Source organism: Brachionichthys hirsutus, chromosome 8 (assembly GCF_040956055.1).
Source record: "Brachionichthys hirsutus isolate HB-005 chromosome 8, CSIRO-AGI_Bhir_v1, whole genome shotgun sequence".
Taxonomy (NCBI): Eukaryota; Metazoa; Chordata; class Actinopteri; order Lophiiformes; family Brachionichthyidae; genus Brachionichthys; species Brachionichthys hirsutus.
Window position 1 is genome coordinate 11,498,948 of NC_090904.1, and position 16,167 is coordinate 11,515,114.

A 16,167-nucleotide genomic window follows, 5' to 3' on the forward strand; every position below is an offset into this window, starting at 1 on the left:
GAGATCCTTTGGCAGGCCTCACACATCCTTCTCTGTTTCCTATTAAAAAGCCATTCTGCCGTGGTTCTTCTGGGAGCCATGCAAGTAAATATATCCATTTCCATAGAAAGTGTTTTGTTTTGGAGGTCCAGTGTTTTCTTGGGCTCCTCTGCTCTCACTCTGCCTGGTTTTGGGATCCTCTCTCCGCTGTGCTCTGGACCCCTCTTGTAAACCCCCGCGTATGCCTCGTAACGGAGAACACAAATAAAACCTGAATCCTTCTCCTTTTTCTGCAACGGGATCCACACAGGAAGAGAAAAAAACCAAAGACACAGTTCGTTATTCTGTGGAGAAGTAGTCTGTGAGGCCATGTGCATTCACCTCATTGCATATGCTCCAAGTAAACAAACACGCACAAACCTACAGGGGAAACCTGCAATAAAAGTGTAATTGTGTGGGAAGGGTGTCACAGATGTTTATAGTTTGGCCCAGAGTTAAAATGCAACCTCATCCCTGTGTTTTAACAGCTGCTTCTCTCCCAACTCATTCTGTTATCCCAGGTTTTTAAATCATGATGCAAGAATCTGGGATGGAGGCGACGAGCAACGGATCAGCCACTCACAATGGAGGGGCGAGCATAGAGCGTGGCTCCAGGGAGGGGCGGCCCGAGAGTGCCGCGCCATTGGTGGAGGTGACGGGAGCCGACCTGCTGCATCTTCAGCATCACCAGGTACACCGGGTTTCCCTTTCTCACCTGCCCTCGGTCTGCGGCGCTCCATCACCGGCGTGCCCTCGACCTCCCTCTCAAAGTGCCTCTTAATATTTAATTCCTCTGGTTCATAAACACATTATTATTATTATTTATGTATATTGAGGCCCTTTTTGAATTTTTAAAGAAGTAGAAGTGCTCTCTCTGTGATTATGTTTGTCTGCGGGCGGAGTTTATCTTAGCATGCAGCATCTGCATGTCCGTCAAATATTTATCGCGGCGTTGGAACGCACTTTAAGTATGTAGGTGCCGCAGGATTTCGTAGACAGCCAGGAAACGGCGACACGCCTTACTCGATGTAAACAGACCTCACACTCACAGCTAATGCTACCCTCCGAAGTGCGGAAATGCACGGGACATTGTCAACAAAGCCCAAAACATTCTCGCCGTCTCCTGAATTGAGGCAAAGAGACAAGCTCTTTCTGTTGGTGTCAGCGTTATGTGTGGCACAAGACAGCGTTTCCCAAGGAAGCGGCATCGGAAAGATCAGCGTGTCTTCTGCTATCTCGGTCTATCCGACAGGACAACCAGAGTTGTTGTCAGGAGCTGTTTGGTGATGATGCACAGGCATCCTCGCCTCTGTCTGTTGTCCCGGCACATCCATCAGCTTGCACAGAGAGGGTAACAACGCTGGGAGGGGGGGGGGGGGTTGAGGCCTACAGAGCTTACCAGTAATTCAGAGTTATCATTTATAATCTTATAACGCGATGATCAGGAAGTAACGCTGCTATTCTAACACAGCCACGCAATTCTGCCACCAGAGCTGATGATAAATGGCAGATTCAGTTTATATCTCATTTTGACAAAAGGAGGTGTGAAATATTTTGGATCAAACCGTCGCCAAAGGGTCATCATCGCACGCAAGTGCCTTCATCTTCCCGTAAATCCCCGGGCAGAAACTACTGAAATTTTGCATATACATTTTCGGGACCTAAAGGTTTAAATCCCATAGTTGTTTTCCATAATTTAACATGTATCCGTCGTAATTTATGTTTTTCATTTTTCCAGCATCCTGTTGCAAAAACATAAATGTTCTTGTTTGGGCACATTTGGGAAAACTCCTGACATAATACCTAGATTGTTGCAGGGATACATCCGTTTTATTACCTTAAGAAAAACACACTTAAAGTGCACCGCTAACCGTGCTTATGTCACTCGATTGTAATATGACCTTATGCACGATTGTTTTGTATTGTGATGATATATTTTAATTGTTCCCTTATGCCTAAGCTCGATTTAATTATCGAGTAGAGATAGGGCCAAACATACAACACAGGCCAGATGTGATGTTTTATGTTATTATCTGCTTCTGTTTATCATATTTTCAAGGAATAAAGGGCGGGGGGGGGGGGGGGGGGGGTACTGGAATAAATACCAGAGAAGCAGTATAAGCATATCAGTAATTAGGAGTGTGTCAGCACTTGATTTGTCACGTTGTTAGTCTCCAGCTTTAGGAGATTTTAGTTTGCTCCTCATCTCCACTCACCCATATCCAGACCCCCCCCCCCCCCCCCTTCTCCCACCCATCTTTTTTTCAATCTTAAAATGAGCATGTCATCAGTGAGAAAATCACAGCCATACTGAATTCATTACTGCAGTAGTCACACAAAACCATGGCTAAAATTTCAATAACTGTAGGCCACAGTTGAGTAAACAGTTGCGCTGACACTTAACTCCTGTGGACTTCTCCTTCATTCTTTGCCAGGGGCACATTCTGATTCACTCTGCCGAGACAACTGGGTTGCAACTTTGATGAATTGACACAGTGGAGAGAGGGAGCGGAGTGCCGTGAATGTGTACTTGGCACCGTGGAGGGATGGAAGTAAAGGCCGTCCGTAGAACGGAGCCAGACGTCCGAGTGCGGTCCTGTTTTCTAGCCATCCAGGAAGAACCGGTGTTATTCTCCAGGATCTGTCCCGAGTTTAAAGGAAGGAAAACAAGAAACGCCCTCCCTTCCAAATTCTATGTGTTATTGTTGCCTTTTTTTGCACTCTGCCTTCTGTGTGGTAAATAGCAGGCGTTTTGCGCAGCATGGGCTTTGAACCAGTGGTTAATTTCTATCTCCTGTGGTTGGAGTTGGAACAGAGTGGGGGGGGGGGGGGGGGGGCTGTACTTGTGTGATAAATGGCTCACGGATGGGGCAGAAGGACGAGCTGTCGCACTCTTTACTTTGACGAGCTGCTTTCCAGCATTGTTACCGGGCAGGCTGGCTGTCGTTTTATTCTCCCATTAGACTAACCCAGGATTTTCACTCGTGGACCATGAACCATGCTAATTGTCCCCAGGGTATTAAGATCTGCGCTCAATTACTTGATAACTTTTTTGCGGCTTGTCACAGCCTCCCTTTTAAGTTTTACTTGTGACTCGGACTAATACGCATCAAACTGACACACAGAGGTTTTTCTTCTTCTGCATTCTTTGTTCTCCACAACATCCAACATCCTTTAGGTGTTGCAAAAATCAATCTAAAATTGTCTCAGTCTCAAAGTGCAAATGTCTGAGAATCCCCTGAGTGAGTGGGAACAACAAACCTTGCAGTGGCATATCATTTATTCTTATTAGGGAGCATAACTGTGAAAGACAGTCCTCATTAATAAAGATGGGGGATGAAATAATTGTAATCTGTTTGATTCTGACAGGGGAATTCATCTTGTAGACTAGTCAGATTTGGGGGGAAGTGGACCATAAGCTTGATTTAAGCATCTCTATTAGTGAGTCAAATACTCTAAGAAAAGCATCGTCTTCAAACGCCGAGGAAATTTAGCAGAATTGTTTTCCGATGAGCTCAAAGCCACGTTGTGATAGCTGGAGTTATGAGCCCTTATAAATGTTTGTCGTTCCATTGTTTGTGCAGATAAAAGGTGGCATCCACACGAATATAGAATCTCTTATCCGTGCACCCCCCTCCCCCCCCAGACCACGGGTGTGCTTGTTTTCTCTGTGTTTTTGTTTGTGCAGCAGAAGTTGCGGTTTAAACGTTTATCCACATGAGGAAGTGGAGATACTTTAGGAGAGAGAAAAAACAACAACAAACACAACGGTTTATTGCAAAACGGTTTGTTTTGCAATAAACCGATTTGTGATTTCAATGATTTTGCAACAGGAAGTCGTGTTGTGCATTTGCTGTAGTCGAATGAAAACAACGACAATTAGGAGGCTTGGTATTAGCATTGCAGTTGCTGGCTCCAGGACATTGTGCTCCACACACACACTTCATGGTATATGTGTGCCCCCCAGATTCTCACATGTTTAACCACGCGTGTGATCCTTTCACTGTGGAATTCAGTTCAACTGTAGAGTGTTAATTAAATTAAATGAATATCGTGTCTTTTTAATGGTAATGGACTGCACTTATATAGAGCTTTTTACACCTTCACCGTGCCCAAAGCGTACGTAATGCGACTCTTACCAGGTCCCCGGAGGAGGAGGAGCTTCGCACCTTATGCTGCAGAGCATCGGGTAAAGCTAAGTGATGAGCGTCACTATTACAGTAAACATCATGATGCACAACCAAAGAACCACAGATATAGAGAGACTAGAGAATATAGTCCAGGGTCTGCTGGCTTCTCGTAGCCAAGTTCCATTATGGTCTGATGGCCTGGACTGAAAGAGTTAACGCGAGGTCAGCAAACGTTTGTAGCCTCAGACCTCTGATTTTGTGCGTCTCTGGTAATCGACATGCGCTCTGTCACAGAGGGAGGGTAGGAGCCTTATCAGAAACAACACTTCTAAATTGAATTCCTGTCTTTATTCGCTCTGCTGCAGAATCCTACATCTGCGTAGAGCAGCGCTGAATATCGGAGTATGTGCAATAAAGGCCTCTTTGCCCTGGGTGCATTTTGACCAACAACTGTGATGCATCATCTAGGAGTGTGGGTCTGCTGCTCATGCACACAGAGAGTTTGTCTGAATGCATCCATCCGGAGGACCACAGGGAAAAGATGCAAGTCCACACCGCGTTGTTTTGCACACTCCTCCATCTCCCTTTGAGCTCTCAGGTTTCTTCATCTATGCTTTTCATATTATCACAGGAGGCCGAGCACAGATTCCAACTTATTGGAAAATCTGGGCGGCGAGGATAACATCAGTGTTATGACATTGCATATTGCCTTAAATTGCTTTATTGGTAAAATGATAGTGCTCTTCCAATTTGAATAATTTTGTGGAATCCCTCACAGAACATTTTAATTATGTTATCACACAACTGGCAACATCTGTCTTTATACCACAGCACATGACAGTTTTATTACAGGCTGAATTTCTTTGCTGGTTCAGGCAATTGATGTGTGATCTGATTAATAATCACACAGATGGAAGTGAAAATTGAACAGCGATGTGCTGCTATGTCGCGAAAAAAGGAGGAAAAAGCAGCTTGTATGTCAGAAAATATAAGGATTGTTCTTGTTTTTCCCAGGCGTAAGCATCCTTCGCTTAAAAAGTAATTTTACTCTTCTTTTTTTTTGTCCTGAAGTTTTATGCATTTTTTCCAAATCCCTTTGTCTCTCAGGTTTTGTTTGTGAGGTTTTGGGTGCCTAAAACCAACCGGGACCTCACCGCTTGTCTTTTGCATGCCTTCCAAAGACAGTCAGGCCATGAACTCGTCCGTTTTGTTGAGTCTATCTTCAGCCGGCGCTCCCCGGTCAAAGCACAGGTTGCATGTGTCATACGCCGAGATTGTTGCGCAGGCCGACATCCTTGTTTACACATCCTGCTTACGTGGGCAGCAGGTAGGGATCACAAGAGTTGTTTGACAATTTTCATAATCAGAACAGACACACACACACACACTGATCTCACCTTTTAGTTTCCAGCACATTCCAGCACAAACTAAAATCAACAATGTGTGTCGACATGCCTTCCTGCAACGTGATTAATATACTTATGGAGAATCAGGATAGTCACCACCTGCTAGGAGGTGAGTGTAAACAGCCCGTTATCACCTTTTTTTTTTTATTTCTCACTTCTTTCTTGTCAAAACCTGCCATCTTCATTTTTCCTAAAAGTGAGGGGATTAGGGTGTATTATGCTAGCAGCGGCTAAATAAGCCACAAGGAGACAAGAGGTCCAATAAGCTCCGCCTTTTTTTTTTACTCGTGTGACCTCACTTGAGGCAGCTTAGCGCTGATCTGTAAGAAGAAAAAAACCAAGCTGTGAATGATCAAAAGAATTGTTTGTGAGATAAAAGACAATTCATTCTTTTGTTTCCTGTATCCCCCCTGTAATTCTTTAGATTCTTCCTGATTCTTCATTTGTTGCTCTGAAATATAAAATAATTCACTAATATGACTCCCAAATCTCTCGTCCGTTTCAGTTACAGCCGGGAGTCTTCATAGTGACCGGTGTTGGAGACTTTTATTTTCAGTGCGAGCCCTGTGTCTCAACATGTCAGACATATTTCATAATTCCAGGAAACATCCCATTTACTCTGCCCACCCAAAAAAAACAAGCCAACATTTTAGATTCATCCATTCTGAACTGCCTTTGGGGGAAAAGCTGGTGTGAGAACATCACCGGCTCATGGTGGAGAGAAAATACCTGTACTAGGACAGAATTCAGCTTCGTTCGAGCGCATTTCTAATCATTTAGCTCACCATGAATCAGGTTGTAGTAACGACCAGCAACCTTATCATTCAATAGTAACAACATCTTAACATCTTATCCCTGAGTGAAGTGAAGCGGTCTCTTACTGTGCGGTGCCTGGATCATCTTTTATGACCACGACCTGCATGTTCGTGTGAAGTGAGCAACTTTAAACCTCAAGCAGGGGTCTGACAGGGAAACACGTCTGCATCGGTTTAGAATTAAACGGCTCGGAGTCAGAGGACTAATGCATCCTCCATGTTTTATTTAAAGTAGTCCCAACGACTGCCTCTGTGTCCCACATTAACACACAAATAACCACACATGCGCACACACACACACACACACACACAGGCACACAGGGTGATTTTGCACTGTTTAGCTGAACAACTTGTGTGTTTAGTGTTGTAAATAAGTAACCGTTTTAACAGCGCCTCAGGAGACCAAGTGGTTGAGAAAGTACACGCTCAGACATGACTGGCTTTAATAGCCGTTTCAACCAAAACCTTCTTCTTCTTCAGCCAAATGAATGTTTACACGCCTTTGAATAATAATGCCATTTTAAGGAGAAGCTATTCTTTAAGGATAGCCCATCTGACCCAATTTATTAGGGATAGACTTAAGGATGCGTAATTCCTCTTGGGAAAACATTCAAATGCAGGGCCTATTCATTTTTAATGAGAACGCTACTTTAAAAAACTTCATAGAATTAATATGTATCAGTGAAGTCTTTCCTGTGCAGAAAACTTCAGGGTAATTAATATTCATAGGCTGTGCTTGTTAACACCCCCAATGCTAGTGCAATGTAGATCCAATTAACATAGAATGGACCCCAAGGATTTGGGCAGATAAGGGTTAAATGAGCTATTGAAATTGAAACTGGGACCGTCTCTCTCTTAAAACACTTATTTGTTTCAATACGCCCTGGTCCTCGTTGCAGAGTGTGGTTTCGGGCGCAAATGTGAGGCAGAGATGCCTGAGAGACTGTGCATGCAGCGTGTGTGTGTGTGTGTGTGTGTGTTTGTGAGTGTGTAAGCATCTGTGTATGCTTAGGTAAATGTGTGAGAATGTGCATACACGACAAATGTGAGCCACATTCATGTGTGCATAGAGGGTGTGACCTTCACTTCGCCACAAGGCTAATGTGAAAGCCCTGTCGTGATGCTACCTTTAATATCTTATTCATAATTTCTTGACGCAGTAGACGTCGCTGATCTGGCCACGCTGGATGACTGAGTGGGGAGCACTGAGGTTCTAAGAGGAACCAGGCGATGGTAGCAGAATGCCTGTTTGTCACCTGCTTCAGTTTAGCATGCAGAATTCAATTATCGTTCCCCAGAGCATCTTAAAGGAGTCAAAGTTAAACATGAGCGTTTTGAAAGGAGGAAATAAATGGAGGAAATCAGCACTTTTAAAAAAATGTACACTTATTTTGATTCCCCATTTTATTTATTATAAAACAACATATTTATTTTTGCTCATGAAATAACTTGTGTGTTTTTGTTTACTTGCTTTGTTTTGCAGAGCTGTGTTGGTCTGGTAGATAAAGGCAAAAAGGATTTAGTAAGTAATAATGTTGACATGTTACATACACATAATAAACGAACCCCCCATTAAATCCCATGCAGCTGTTTATTAGCAATGAAACATCTGTATAAATATCTGTTCTGCGTATTCAGAATAGTGGCAGCTCTGCTTTTGGCTCACAGGGAAGAATATGATAAATTGAAGGTGATGAGGAGCCCCCATTGAAGTAAATATGCATGGACAGCCACACCATGCATGGGTCTCTTAGAGTAAATTTGATTACATGACATCTATTCACCCATCAAAGTGTGTATCGGTGATTCATAACAGCCCACCTTGCATGTTCAGCAGTAACGTGGCCTCTATTTGGAAGAAAAATGGCACCGGTCGGTATTCACTGGTGAGGAGCTGTATACCATTTACAGAATGATGTGCCATGATGGGGCGCCCAGTCATAAATAACCGTGACGGCACCTCCACATCCAGTGAATGGCATGTGCCATAAATACTTGGCCGAGCCAGAGACAATGGTTCATACATATCCTCATGCAACCCTTTTGTCTGCAGAGAAAAAAAAAGGTATATATTATTTAAATGGACAGTAAAAACCAATGTTTTTTCCTCCCCAGTCGGCGATGGAGAGAACTCCAGACGATGCGCTGTTGTTATTTGCTTGTTTACAGTCTTTGGCATGATGTAATGGGATGGCTGTGAAAGTACTAGCCACTAAAAGGCACGGAAATAAGACAGCCCTTTATGTCTTCCCCCTTCTCCTTTTTCCCCTCCTCCTCCTCTCTGCCTTTTTTTCTTGTTTTTCCTTCCCTGCAAATTAGGAATATGTGCTGTTTGACTGAAGGAACATGAGCCTTGAATATAAGTAACTGTTTTTTGCATTAGGTACTCCCTGGAGGTTGGGGAGGGCGGGGGTGGGGGGTTGAATATAATGTCTCTGCGTGAAATGTGAATGTGAAATCTAGCAGAAAGAAATATTTATGACCATTTTCTGCTTGATTAGAGCTGGATGACATGCCTTAGGAGACAGTGAGTGGACAAAAGGCAGCAGTGCTGCTTCTGGGCAGATGTTAAAGAAAGAGTTGTTGGGGAGGGGGTGCTTTCTGTCTGGGGGCTCTGTGTGCATGTCTTTGTGTATGTCTTTGGGTGGGATGGGATAGGGCTGGGGGGCTGGGATTGAAGCACGGTGCAGGAAATTGAGTAAGTCCAACATGAGTGCGGCGGGAGGCAGATGGAGAGCACATACGATCCATCACCCGTCTCGCTCTCAAACATGATATAATGTATCTCAGATGCCGTGGTAAATATATATATAATACTTATATAAAAATGTTGATACGCTGAAGAAAAAAAACCTGGCACATATTTCTATTTGAAAATATTTATTTTGGCAACAATGCAGCGTCTCGGTATACGAACTCAGCGACATCCCTTCTTTGATGCTGGTCTCAATTTATATTTTTGATTTTGCTGTTCCTTCATCTTTGACATGACATCATCACTTGTATTATTGGTCATCAATAATAATAATAATAGTGATACTATCTTAACATGTAATATATGTGTCTTGGAAAAACTAGCTGTAGTGAATCCTGCTGTTTTTGTCCTCTTATTAGCATGTAATAATAATAATAATAATACATTTTATTTATATAGCGCTTTTCTGAGAACTCAAAGTCGCTTTACAGTGTACATAATAAAAACAGTAGAGTAATACAGAAAATCCAAACAATAAAAATGTGAACACGGATATAAAATCAATAATGTGATAGAAAAAACCCACCGGTCCAATGCATTGGTATTTGAGTTCTATTGATTTGAAACCGAATAAGAACCCCGGTCCAGGCGGTTTTGTATTTGCATCTGTTTCCAGTAAATATGCATATCCTATTATGTAAAGTTGAAAGCGTTAATTTGTTTTATAACATGCGCTCAAAGCCAAACAACAGATATCTACCTGCTTTCTGACACAACATGCTGTCAGATGAACCCCACCCCCCTGCCCCCCCGCCCCTCATGCTACATGGTTTTATATTTTAGACACATAATCACCTTGCTAACTTATGGTAGCTGTATGCATGGCTGAAGCAAAACAAGTTACCTACTAAATATTTTATACTTTGAGTACAAAGTAGAAGAAAATGAAAACAGCAAGTATCTTAAAAATTGTCTTAAATTCCAATTAAGTAGGTTTGATTAAATTGTAGTACATTGGCTTGTTAGGAGGTGGGTAACATGCCAGCTCCCTAAAAATGGCGCCAAAATGTTGTGATCACCCCCTGGTGGCTGGCTGCAGGATAGCTCGTTAACCCATCCTGCTTACTCGACTCAGAAGTAGACATCAAATAATTTTCTCTCATAATGACATCTGTTCTTCTCCTAGTATGTGTGCAAGAGTTAATTTTTTCTGCTCGACTTGGATTTAATTAGTCATTTCATCTTTTGAAAGGGGGCGTATGACATCGTGATTGACAGCTGAGCCCACCTTACAACCGATCCGCTCGACTGAATGGGTGGGAGCGCGATACCCACTATCCAATCACTGCTGCCCAGGCTGTGACTCTAAAAATGATATGAACGGCTTAAAATGGCATCACTATAGTGTCTGATTTTTTTTTGTGTGTGTGGCAGGGGGTTGTCGAGGTCGTACCATCTCTAGTTTTTAGAAACATTTTGTGCGTGTCTTGGTTCAAAATCAGTGTTCGTTGTATCAGATTACTGATAATTTGTATAATTATAGGAACTAAAAAATGCTGGTAAATAATTAGTCACACCAAACCAACATTGTGTTTAAATGCTCGGTTAATTATCGTCTGTCTCTGCTGTGGATTGTTCCTGTTCAGACAGAGATGGTGACGAGGAAGAAACCGCAGCTCTCAGAGCCGTTTCCAATAGAGCAGAGAAATACAAAACTGAGAGTATGATTAATTTTTCAATTCCTCTCTGCGGATATCTAATAATTGTGACCACAGATAGCCGAGGGCTCCTATTAAACATTAACATGCAAAAGAAAAGTTAGAATCAGAAAGATTGTATTTTGGATTGAATAATGTAAAATATCTGTAGGGCAACAGGGAAAGAAGCAAACGAGTCCAGGTTTGTTCTTCAAATGCTTTCCTCTACTGCAATGCCTACTGCTAATTACCGAGCTCTTATCTGCACACTCAACACTATTTATTTTTCCTCATTGCGAAATGCAAATTTCTCTAACATTTTAATAACATATACATGGCAGATTTCTTTTTTTTTTATAAAGGAGTGGCTAGAAATGTCAGTTGGACTCTGCAAGAATTGTGTTTTTTATTTGTGTGGACCTTTGCTGGACAGAGGAGCGTTTATTTCTAAATGTACGTTCTTGATAATTAATGTGAGACTGTCTTCAGCATATAAATGCTCGGCTCTTTGATCTGGTAAAAGGGAGTGTTTCGAGACGCACGCTTCTTATTAAAATGTACCAGTGTGTTATCTCCTTGCTTTCCAGCTGAGAGGCTTTGCCTTTAAGAACCCGATCCTTCGGGGAACGTTCCACCTTCAGCTCTCACCCTCGTCTCCCTTTATGTCCTTCTGTTTCTCCCTGTGCTGTCTACATCATTTTGCTCTCTTCTCAGCGATATCATCTTCATCTCAGTTATCTGTTGCACGTGGGGGGGGGGGGGGGGGGGTGCTGCTGCTGCTGACGCCTCCTCCCCAGATGTACCGGGATGTGAGTGTAATGCTCGAGCCTGGTCACCGCTGGCTGATTGAGTGGTCCTGCCTTGTCACAGGACAAGATAACCACATCAGTAAATACTCCCAGCCCCTCAACACCGGCATCACTTGTACTGCTCTGCATCTTGTCCATTCATTTTCAGCTCTTCTTTGCCCCATGAATGTCTAAGAGCTCAAAACGTGATGCACATTTAGTCCATTCTCTCACAAATCCATTTGCGTCACAGCTAGAGAGGATACACACTCCATATTTGATACTGAGACATACTGTACCGGCGCTCTGCCTTCCCCAAAGGGAATTCTGACTCAAGTTTCAATTTGTTTTTCCTCTCAATTTGATTTGGTCCCCAGCCGGTATCGCACCAACAGACTCCAGTTTCACAGCACGTTCTTTCTTGATATTGTCCTCTCCTCAAAACGTCACCGCCATCGAGGTCGGATTGAATTAGGGATTTGTGGCATATTTATCTCAATCTGAGAGTAATTTCGTGCTCTCTGTCTTTGCACTCGAGCTCAATGAAAACCATAAATGGTGTTCTTATCTTCTGGAGGGAAATCAAGATAGGCTCAGGAGGCTGTGAGTTATTTGTGGTTGATTTGGAGGGAAGTGTGCCCGTTGGGGGGGGGGGGGGGGGGGGTGCTGGATGGACACCCCTCTCGCATTACCTCTCGCCATACGGCGGGAGAATGGGATGGGAGGCTAGGGAAGATTTTTAATCAGCAGAAAGCTGTGCTTCTAATGTAAAAGTGTCAGAGATGTACTTTTCTGGTCGGGTCCAGTGTTAAATTGAAATCTGCGCCCGCTGGGATTTGGGGGTGAGGGGTTAGGGGCCTCGGTAGTAGCAGCATCTTGGTCAATTATCACAGCCCCCTCTGCTGTGTGCTGCTATCAAGACTTCTCTTTGTCTGGCTGGCCTGCTGCACAACCAGACACACAAAAAATATATTGGTGCATTTTGAGGATTTAAAAAAAAAAAAAAATGTTTCATCCAAATGTGAGTGTTTGTAACTCCGAATTGCCCTGCCTGTTGGATGATCTTAGCTAAATGTTCTCGCTGCAGCTGCATGTCCTGGCACATCCCGGCATCCCATTTGGCCGCAGAGAAAAGGATCGCTTGCTGGCAGGTGTGTTGTGGGGAGCCACAGATCTTTGCTTTTCGCTGACTCGCCACAGAGTAAAAAATAAAATGGTAAACTGAGTGGGGAAAAATGAAAGTTGTTCACCACTCTGTTTATACGTACGTGTGTGTGTGTGTGTGTGTGTGTGCGTGTTCGTGCAGTCTACTTTAACCAACTGATTGCGAGCCAGGAAGGCAGCACTTGCCCCATATTTTAACCAGATGTTGAAAAGGAGAGGAAAAGCCTCACCAGAATCACGCAATCAAAATAATGATCTTTATGGGTGGATGTTTACAAAGTGTTAATGTGATATTCTGCAGGCAGACTGAGTCTGCCTTTATGTGTTGCACATGTTAAGTGCCCCTGTCTGTTATAAAGACCAACACTTTCTATACTTTACGCTGGAGCAACACAGTTTATAGATGCCTTAACCACTTTTTTCAAAAGAAGGGAAACATCTGTAGTCGGCCATGATCCTCCTTCTCTTTGTCACACCTCCCGTTTATTCCCACTATGAATCACAGCCGACGGGACGGATGGGAATGGAGGCAGCCTTTTTGATAGACAGTCAAAGGAGCACCGGCAGTAATTCGTAGCCACGGGGCAACAGTATTGCTGTAACCTGTCCTCTTGCCAAGCACTCGTCAGATGGAGGCGTAGGTGCGGATGCTCCAGCATATTTTCATCGCAATTCATATTCCACTAACTCGAGTTTGCATTTCTTCTTTCTTTCACTGTGTTATTTTTTGTGTTTATTTATATATTTAGTACTTGATTGTGAAATTTACAGTATGCAGGCTGAAACCCGACAGAACTCCCTCATTTGGCTGCGGGGAAGTTTGTTTTGGAGCGTATTAGATTTGCAGCGTCGTCGTTTGACAGACCTTTTCTCTCAGGAATTGGTGTTTAATTTGAATAATGACAAAAAAAAAACCCTGCTCTTTTGGTTTGCGGGGACATCTGTGTCCCAGATGAATAAAGGAGTAAATGAGGGAAAGAAAAACAGGTAATTATGCTGAACCAGTAAATGAATGACCCGCTGACCCACAGTCCTAATTGATTTTAGTGGCAGCAAATTGTTTTTATCGCCCGCTTTGATGTGTTTTTGTTAACTTTTTTTTTTTTTCCCAGAGGTAATTAATTGGTTGCGTGAACAAAGAATCAAATCCGAGAAAAGGAGAGCTCTGTCTCCTCCGTTTACGAGCAGGGCAATTACAGTTGGCAGCTTGAGTTCTGTAGAAAGGCGTCACATCCTGGAAGAAGCGCAACGCCTTCATCTCCCAAAGGAGTCATCACGCCCGCAAATGTACCGTTTAAACAACCGTACATGCAGAAATTAAACATACTGTTTGGTTGAATAGTTTGTAGCCGCCACAACTTTATCCGAAGAGCCCCCCCGCTCCGGGTCGGACCGTCAGCGCCGCCGCGGATGTGTGGCGGACAGTGCACGCGTGGCAAGTTGCGGCGCGACGCTCTGTGTGCAAGCACGCTGTGTGGGGTGATGACATGTGCTACTTTGCATGTAAATTCTTCAGCGATTCACCTCCCAGTGAACCCACTGAGAGCGATTCTGGTGCCGGCTTAAAGACAGAGGTGTGTTTTTATGACTAGGTGAGGCACGTCCTCTCCAAGGCCCTCAAGCTCTGTATCCCTCTACCCTCCCCTTTAATCACTGTATCAACCACTCTCATAAACTCCATGAGGTGTGTATTACTGTGTCTGTGTTTGCACGGGTGTGTGGGTGTGTGGGTGTGTGTGTGTGTGTGTGAATGCCATGTGTATGCATCTGCGGGCGTTTGCCCTTCCTTGTTTCCCCATTTTTAAACTTAATCAGCAAAAATAAAAGCCATTGCACGCCAGCTCATATTAAAGAGGTGATTATTGGTAATAAATACTTTTTATACATACTTATCACAGAGGCAGTTTTCTTCTTGCGCTTAATGAGAGTAATTTGATTTGCTTGAGAGATTACAGTTTCCTAGAATTAATGCAGCAATCCCCATTTCAAGATAGAGTGAGATCTAAGATTCTTCACAGGTCGTGTGCTGCTAGATGCACCCCTCTAACATAGCAGCTAATGGAGTTGAACAGCAGTCTGTCATCCCCCCGCCCACCGCCCCAGCAGCTCTATAGCCCACATGCCCTTGGTTCCTGCAGAGCTTGTTGTTTGGGCTACTTCTGCTACCTGCATTTGACTTTTTTTCCCCCTCTTATTCACGCCAGCCGCCACTAAGTACCTCTCTCTGAAAAAACACGGGGGCGGTGGTGATTTATTGCATATATGCGATGTTCAGTCATCAATGAAAATCCAACATCTGGGCAAATTATTCACCCAATTGCTTTATTTTAAATTGCTTTCAAGTTGCATCAGGTTTTTTTTCTTCCTTTTTCTCTGCAGCCCTGGTTTTTCATCTATTTTGTTATATTGTTGCATATTCTTAATATTTCCATCACGTGTTTGTGTAAACCTCTCATGCTTAGTGCGTAACTTAATTGTGATCATCTTTTCCTCAAACATTTATTAAAGCCAGCAGGTCCCGGTGCCCGAAGCTTAAGGTGGCTCAAGCAGATTGGCCGGTTCTGTCTCCACGCCGCTCTCCCTGAATGTTAATTAAGCTGGAGGTGGTTTGGAGAAGTGCTTACACTCAAAGGACTTTTTCATGACTTGTTAGTCCATAAACACTCGAGGAAAGGGCCGCGATGAAGGAGGATTTGTAAATTGGGATTGCGAATGTGAATGCTGAAATTAATCTTAAGCATCTGTGATGGAGTGTTTCTATCTCCGGTGGTCGGTAGATTCAGCCGTTAAACATTTTGAGTAATCGCATCCACATCTGGATTTGGATGCGCCGTGCTGAACAAATACCAACTGTCACCAGTTGCGTTCCTGTAAATCTCCATTGATTCTCCAATAACGGCTGATCATTCCGTTCATTGAACTTCCTTCAGTGAAACACGAGATCTTTTTTACAGCGCTAAGCGTTCCCACACTATCATCGGAATTCTTTCCCAATCCAATCATGAGTCAATCCACCTTCAGTCCAGCACAGACTGAAGAAGCTTCCCTTTTCGAGTCAGATTTAAAAGCAACTTTTTCTTTTAACTTGGGTTCTTTAAATGTACTTTACTCAAATGTGCAGTTTAAGGCTGTGGGATTCTTCAGTTCCCAACATAACTTTACGGAGAGATTCACCTGACATTCAGAGAACCTCCGTTTGCATCTTTCTCAGCGTCAGACAGCCTAAACCTTTGATTTCCCATATTATACTTCAACTCTTTCTTCCTTTGTCAAGAAAATATTGAACAATAATCTTCAAACAAAACCAGTTTTGGACCCTCAATAAGGTGAGGGCCCGTTCATGTGTCAGATCATCTGCTTGAGACGGTAATACATTACAGGCTGGTGTGACAGGTGATATGTCTGACCCGGCTGGAGATTACCCCTCTTTATGGCCAGAGCCCCTTTTCCTCTT

At 43.4% G+C, this 16,167-nt stretch overlaps 1 protein-coding gene across 1 annotated transcript in view; it reads left to right on the plus strand.

Moving 5' to 3' along the window:
* Positions 1 to 550: 550 nt before the first annotated feature.
* The window catches only part of foxp1b (forkhead box P1b), a 69,556-nt gene continuing 53,939 nt past the window's right edge, over positions 551 to 16,167 (plus strand). Inside the window, exon 1 of the mRNA XM_068741934.1 lies at positions 551 to 709. Coding sequence (XP_068598035.1) covers positions 551 to 709 — 159 coding nt within the window. The remainder of the gene's footprint in view (positions 710 to 16,167) is intronic.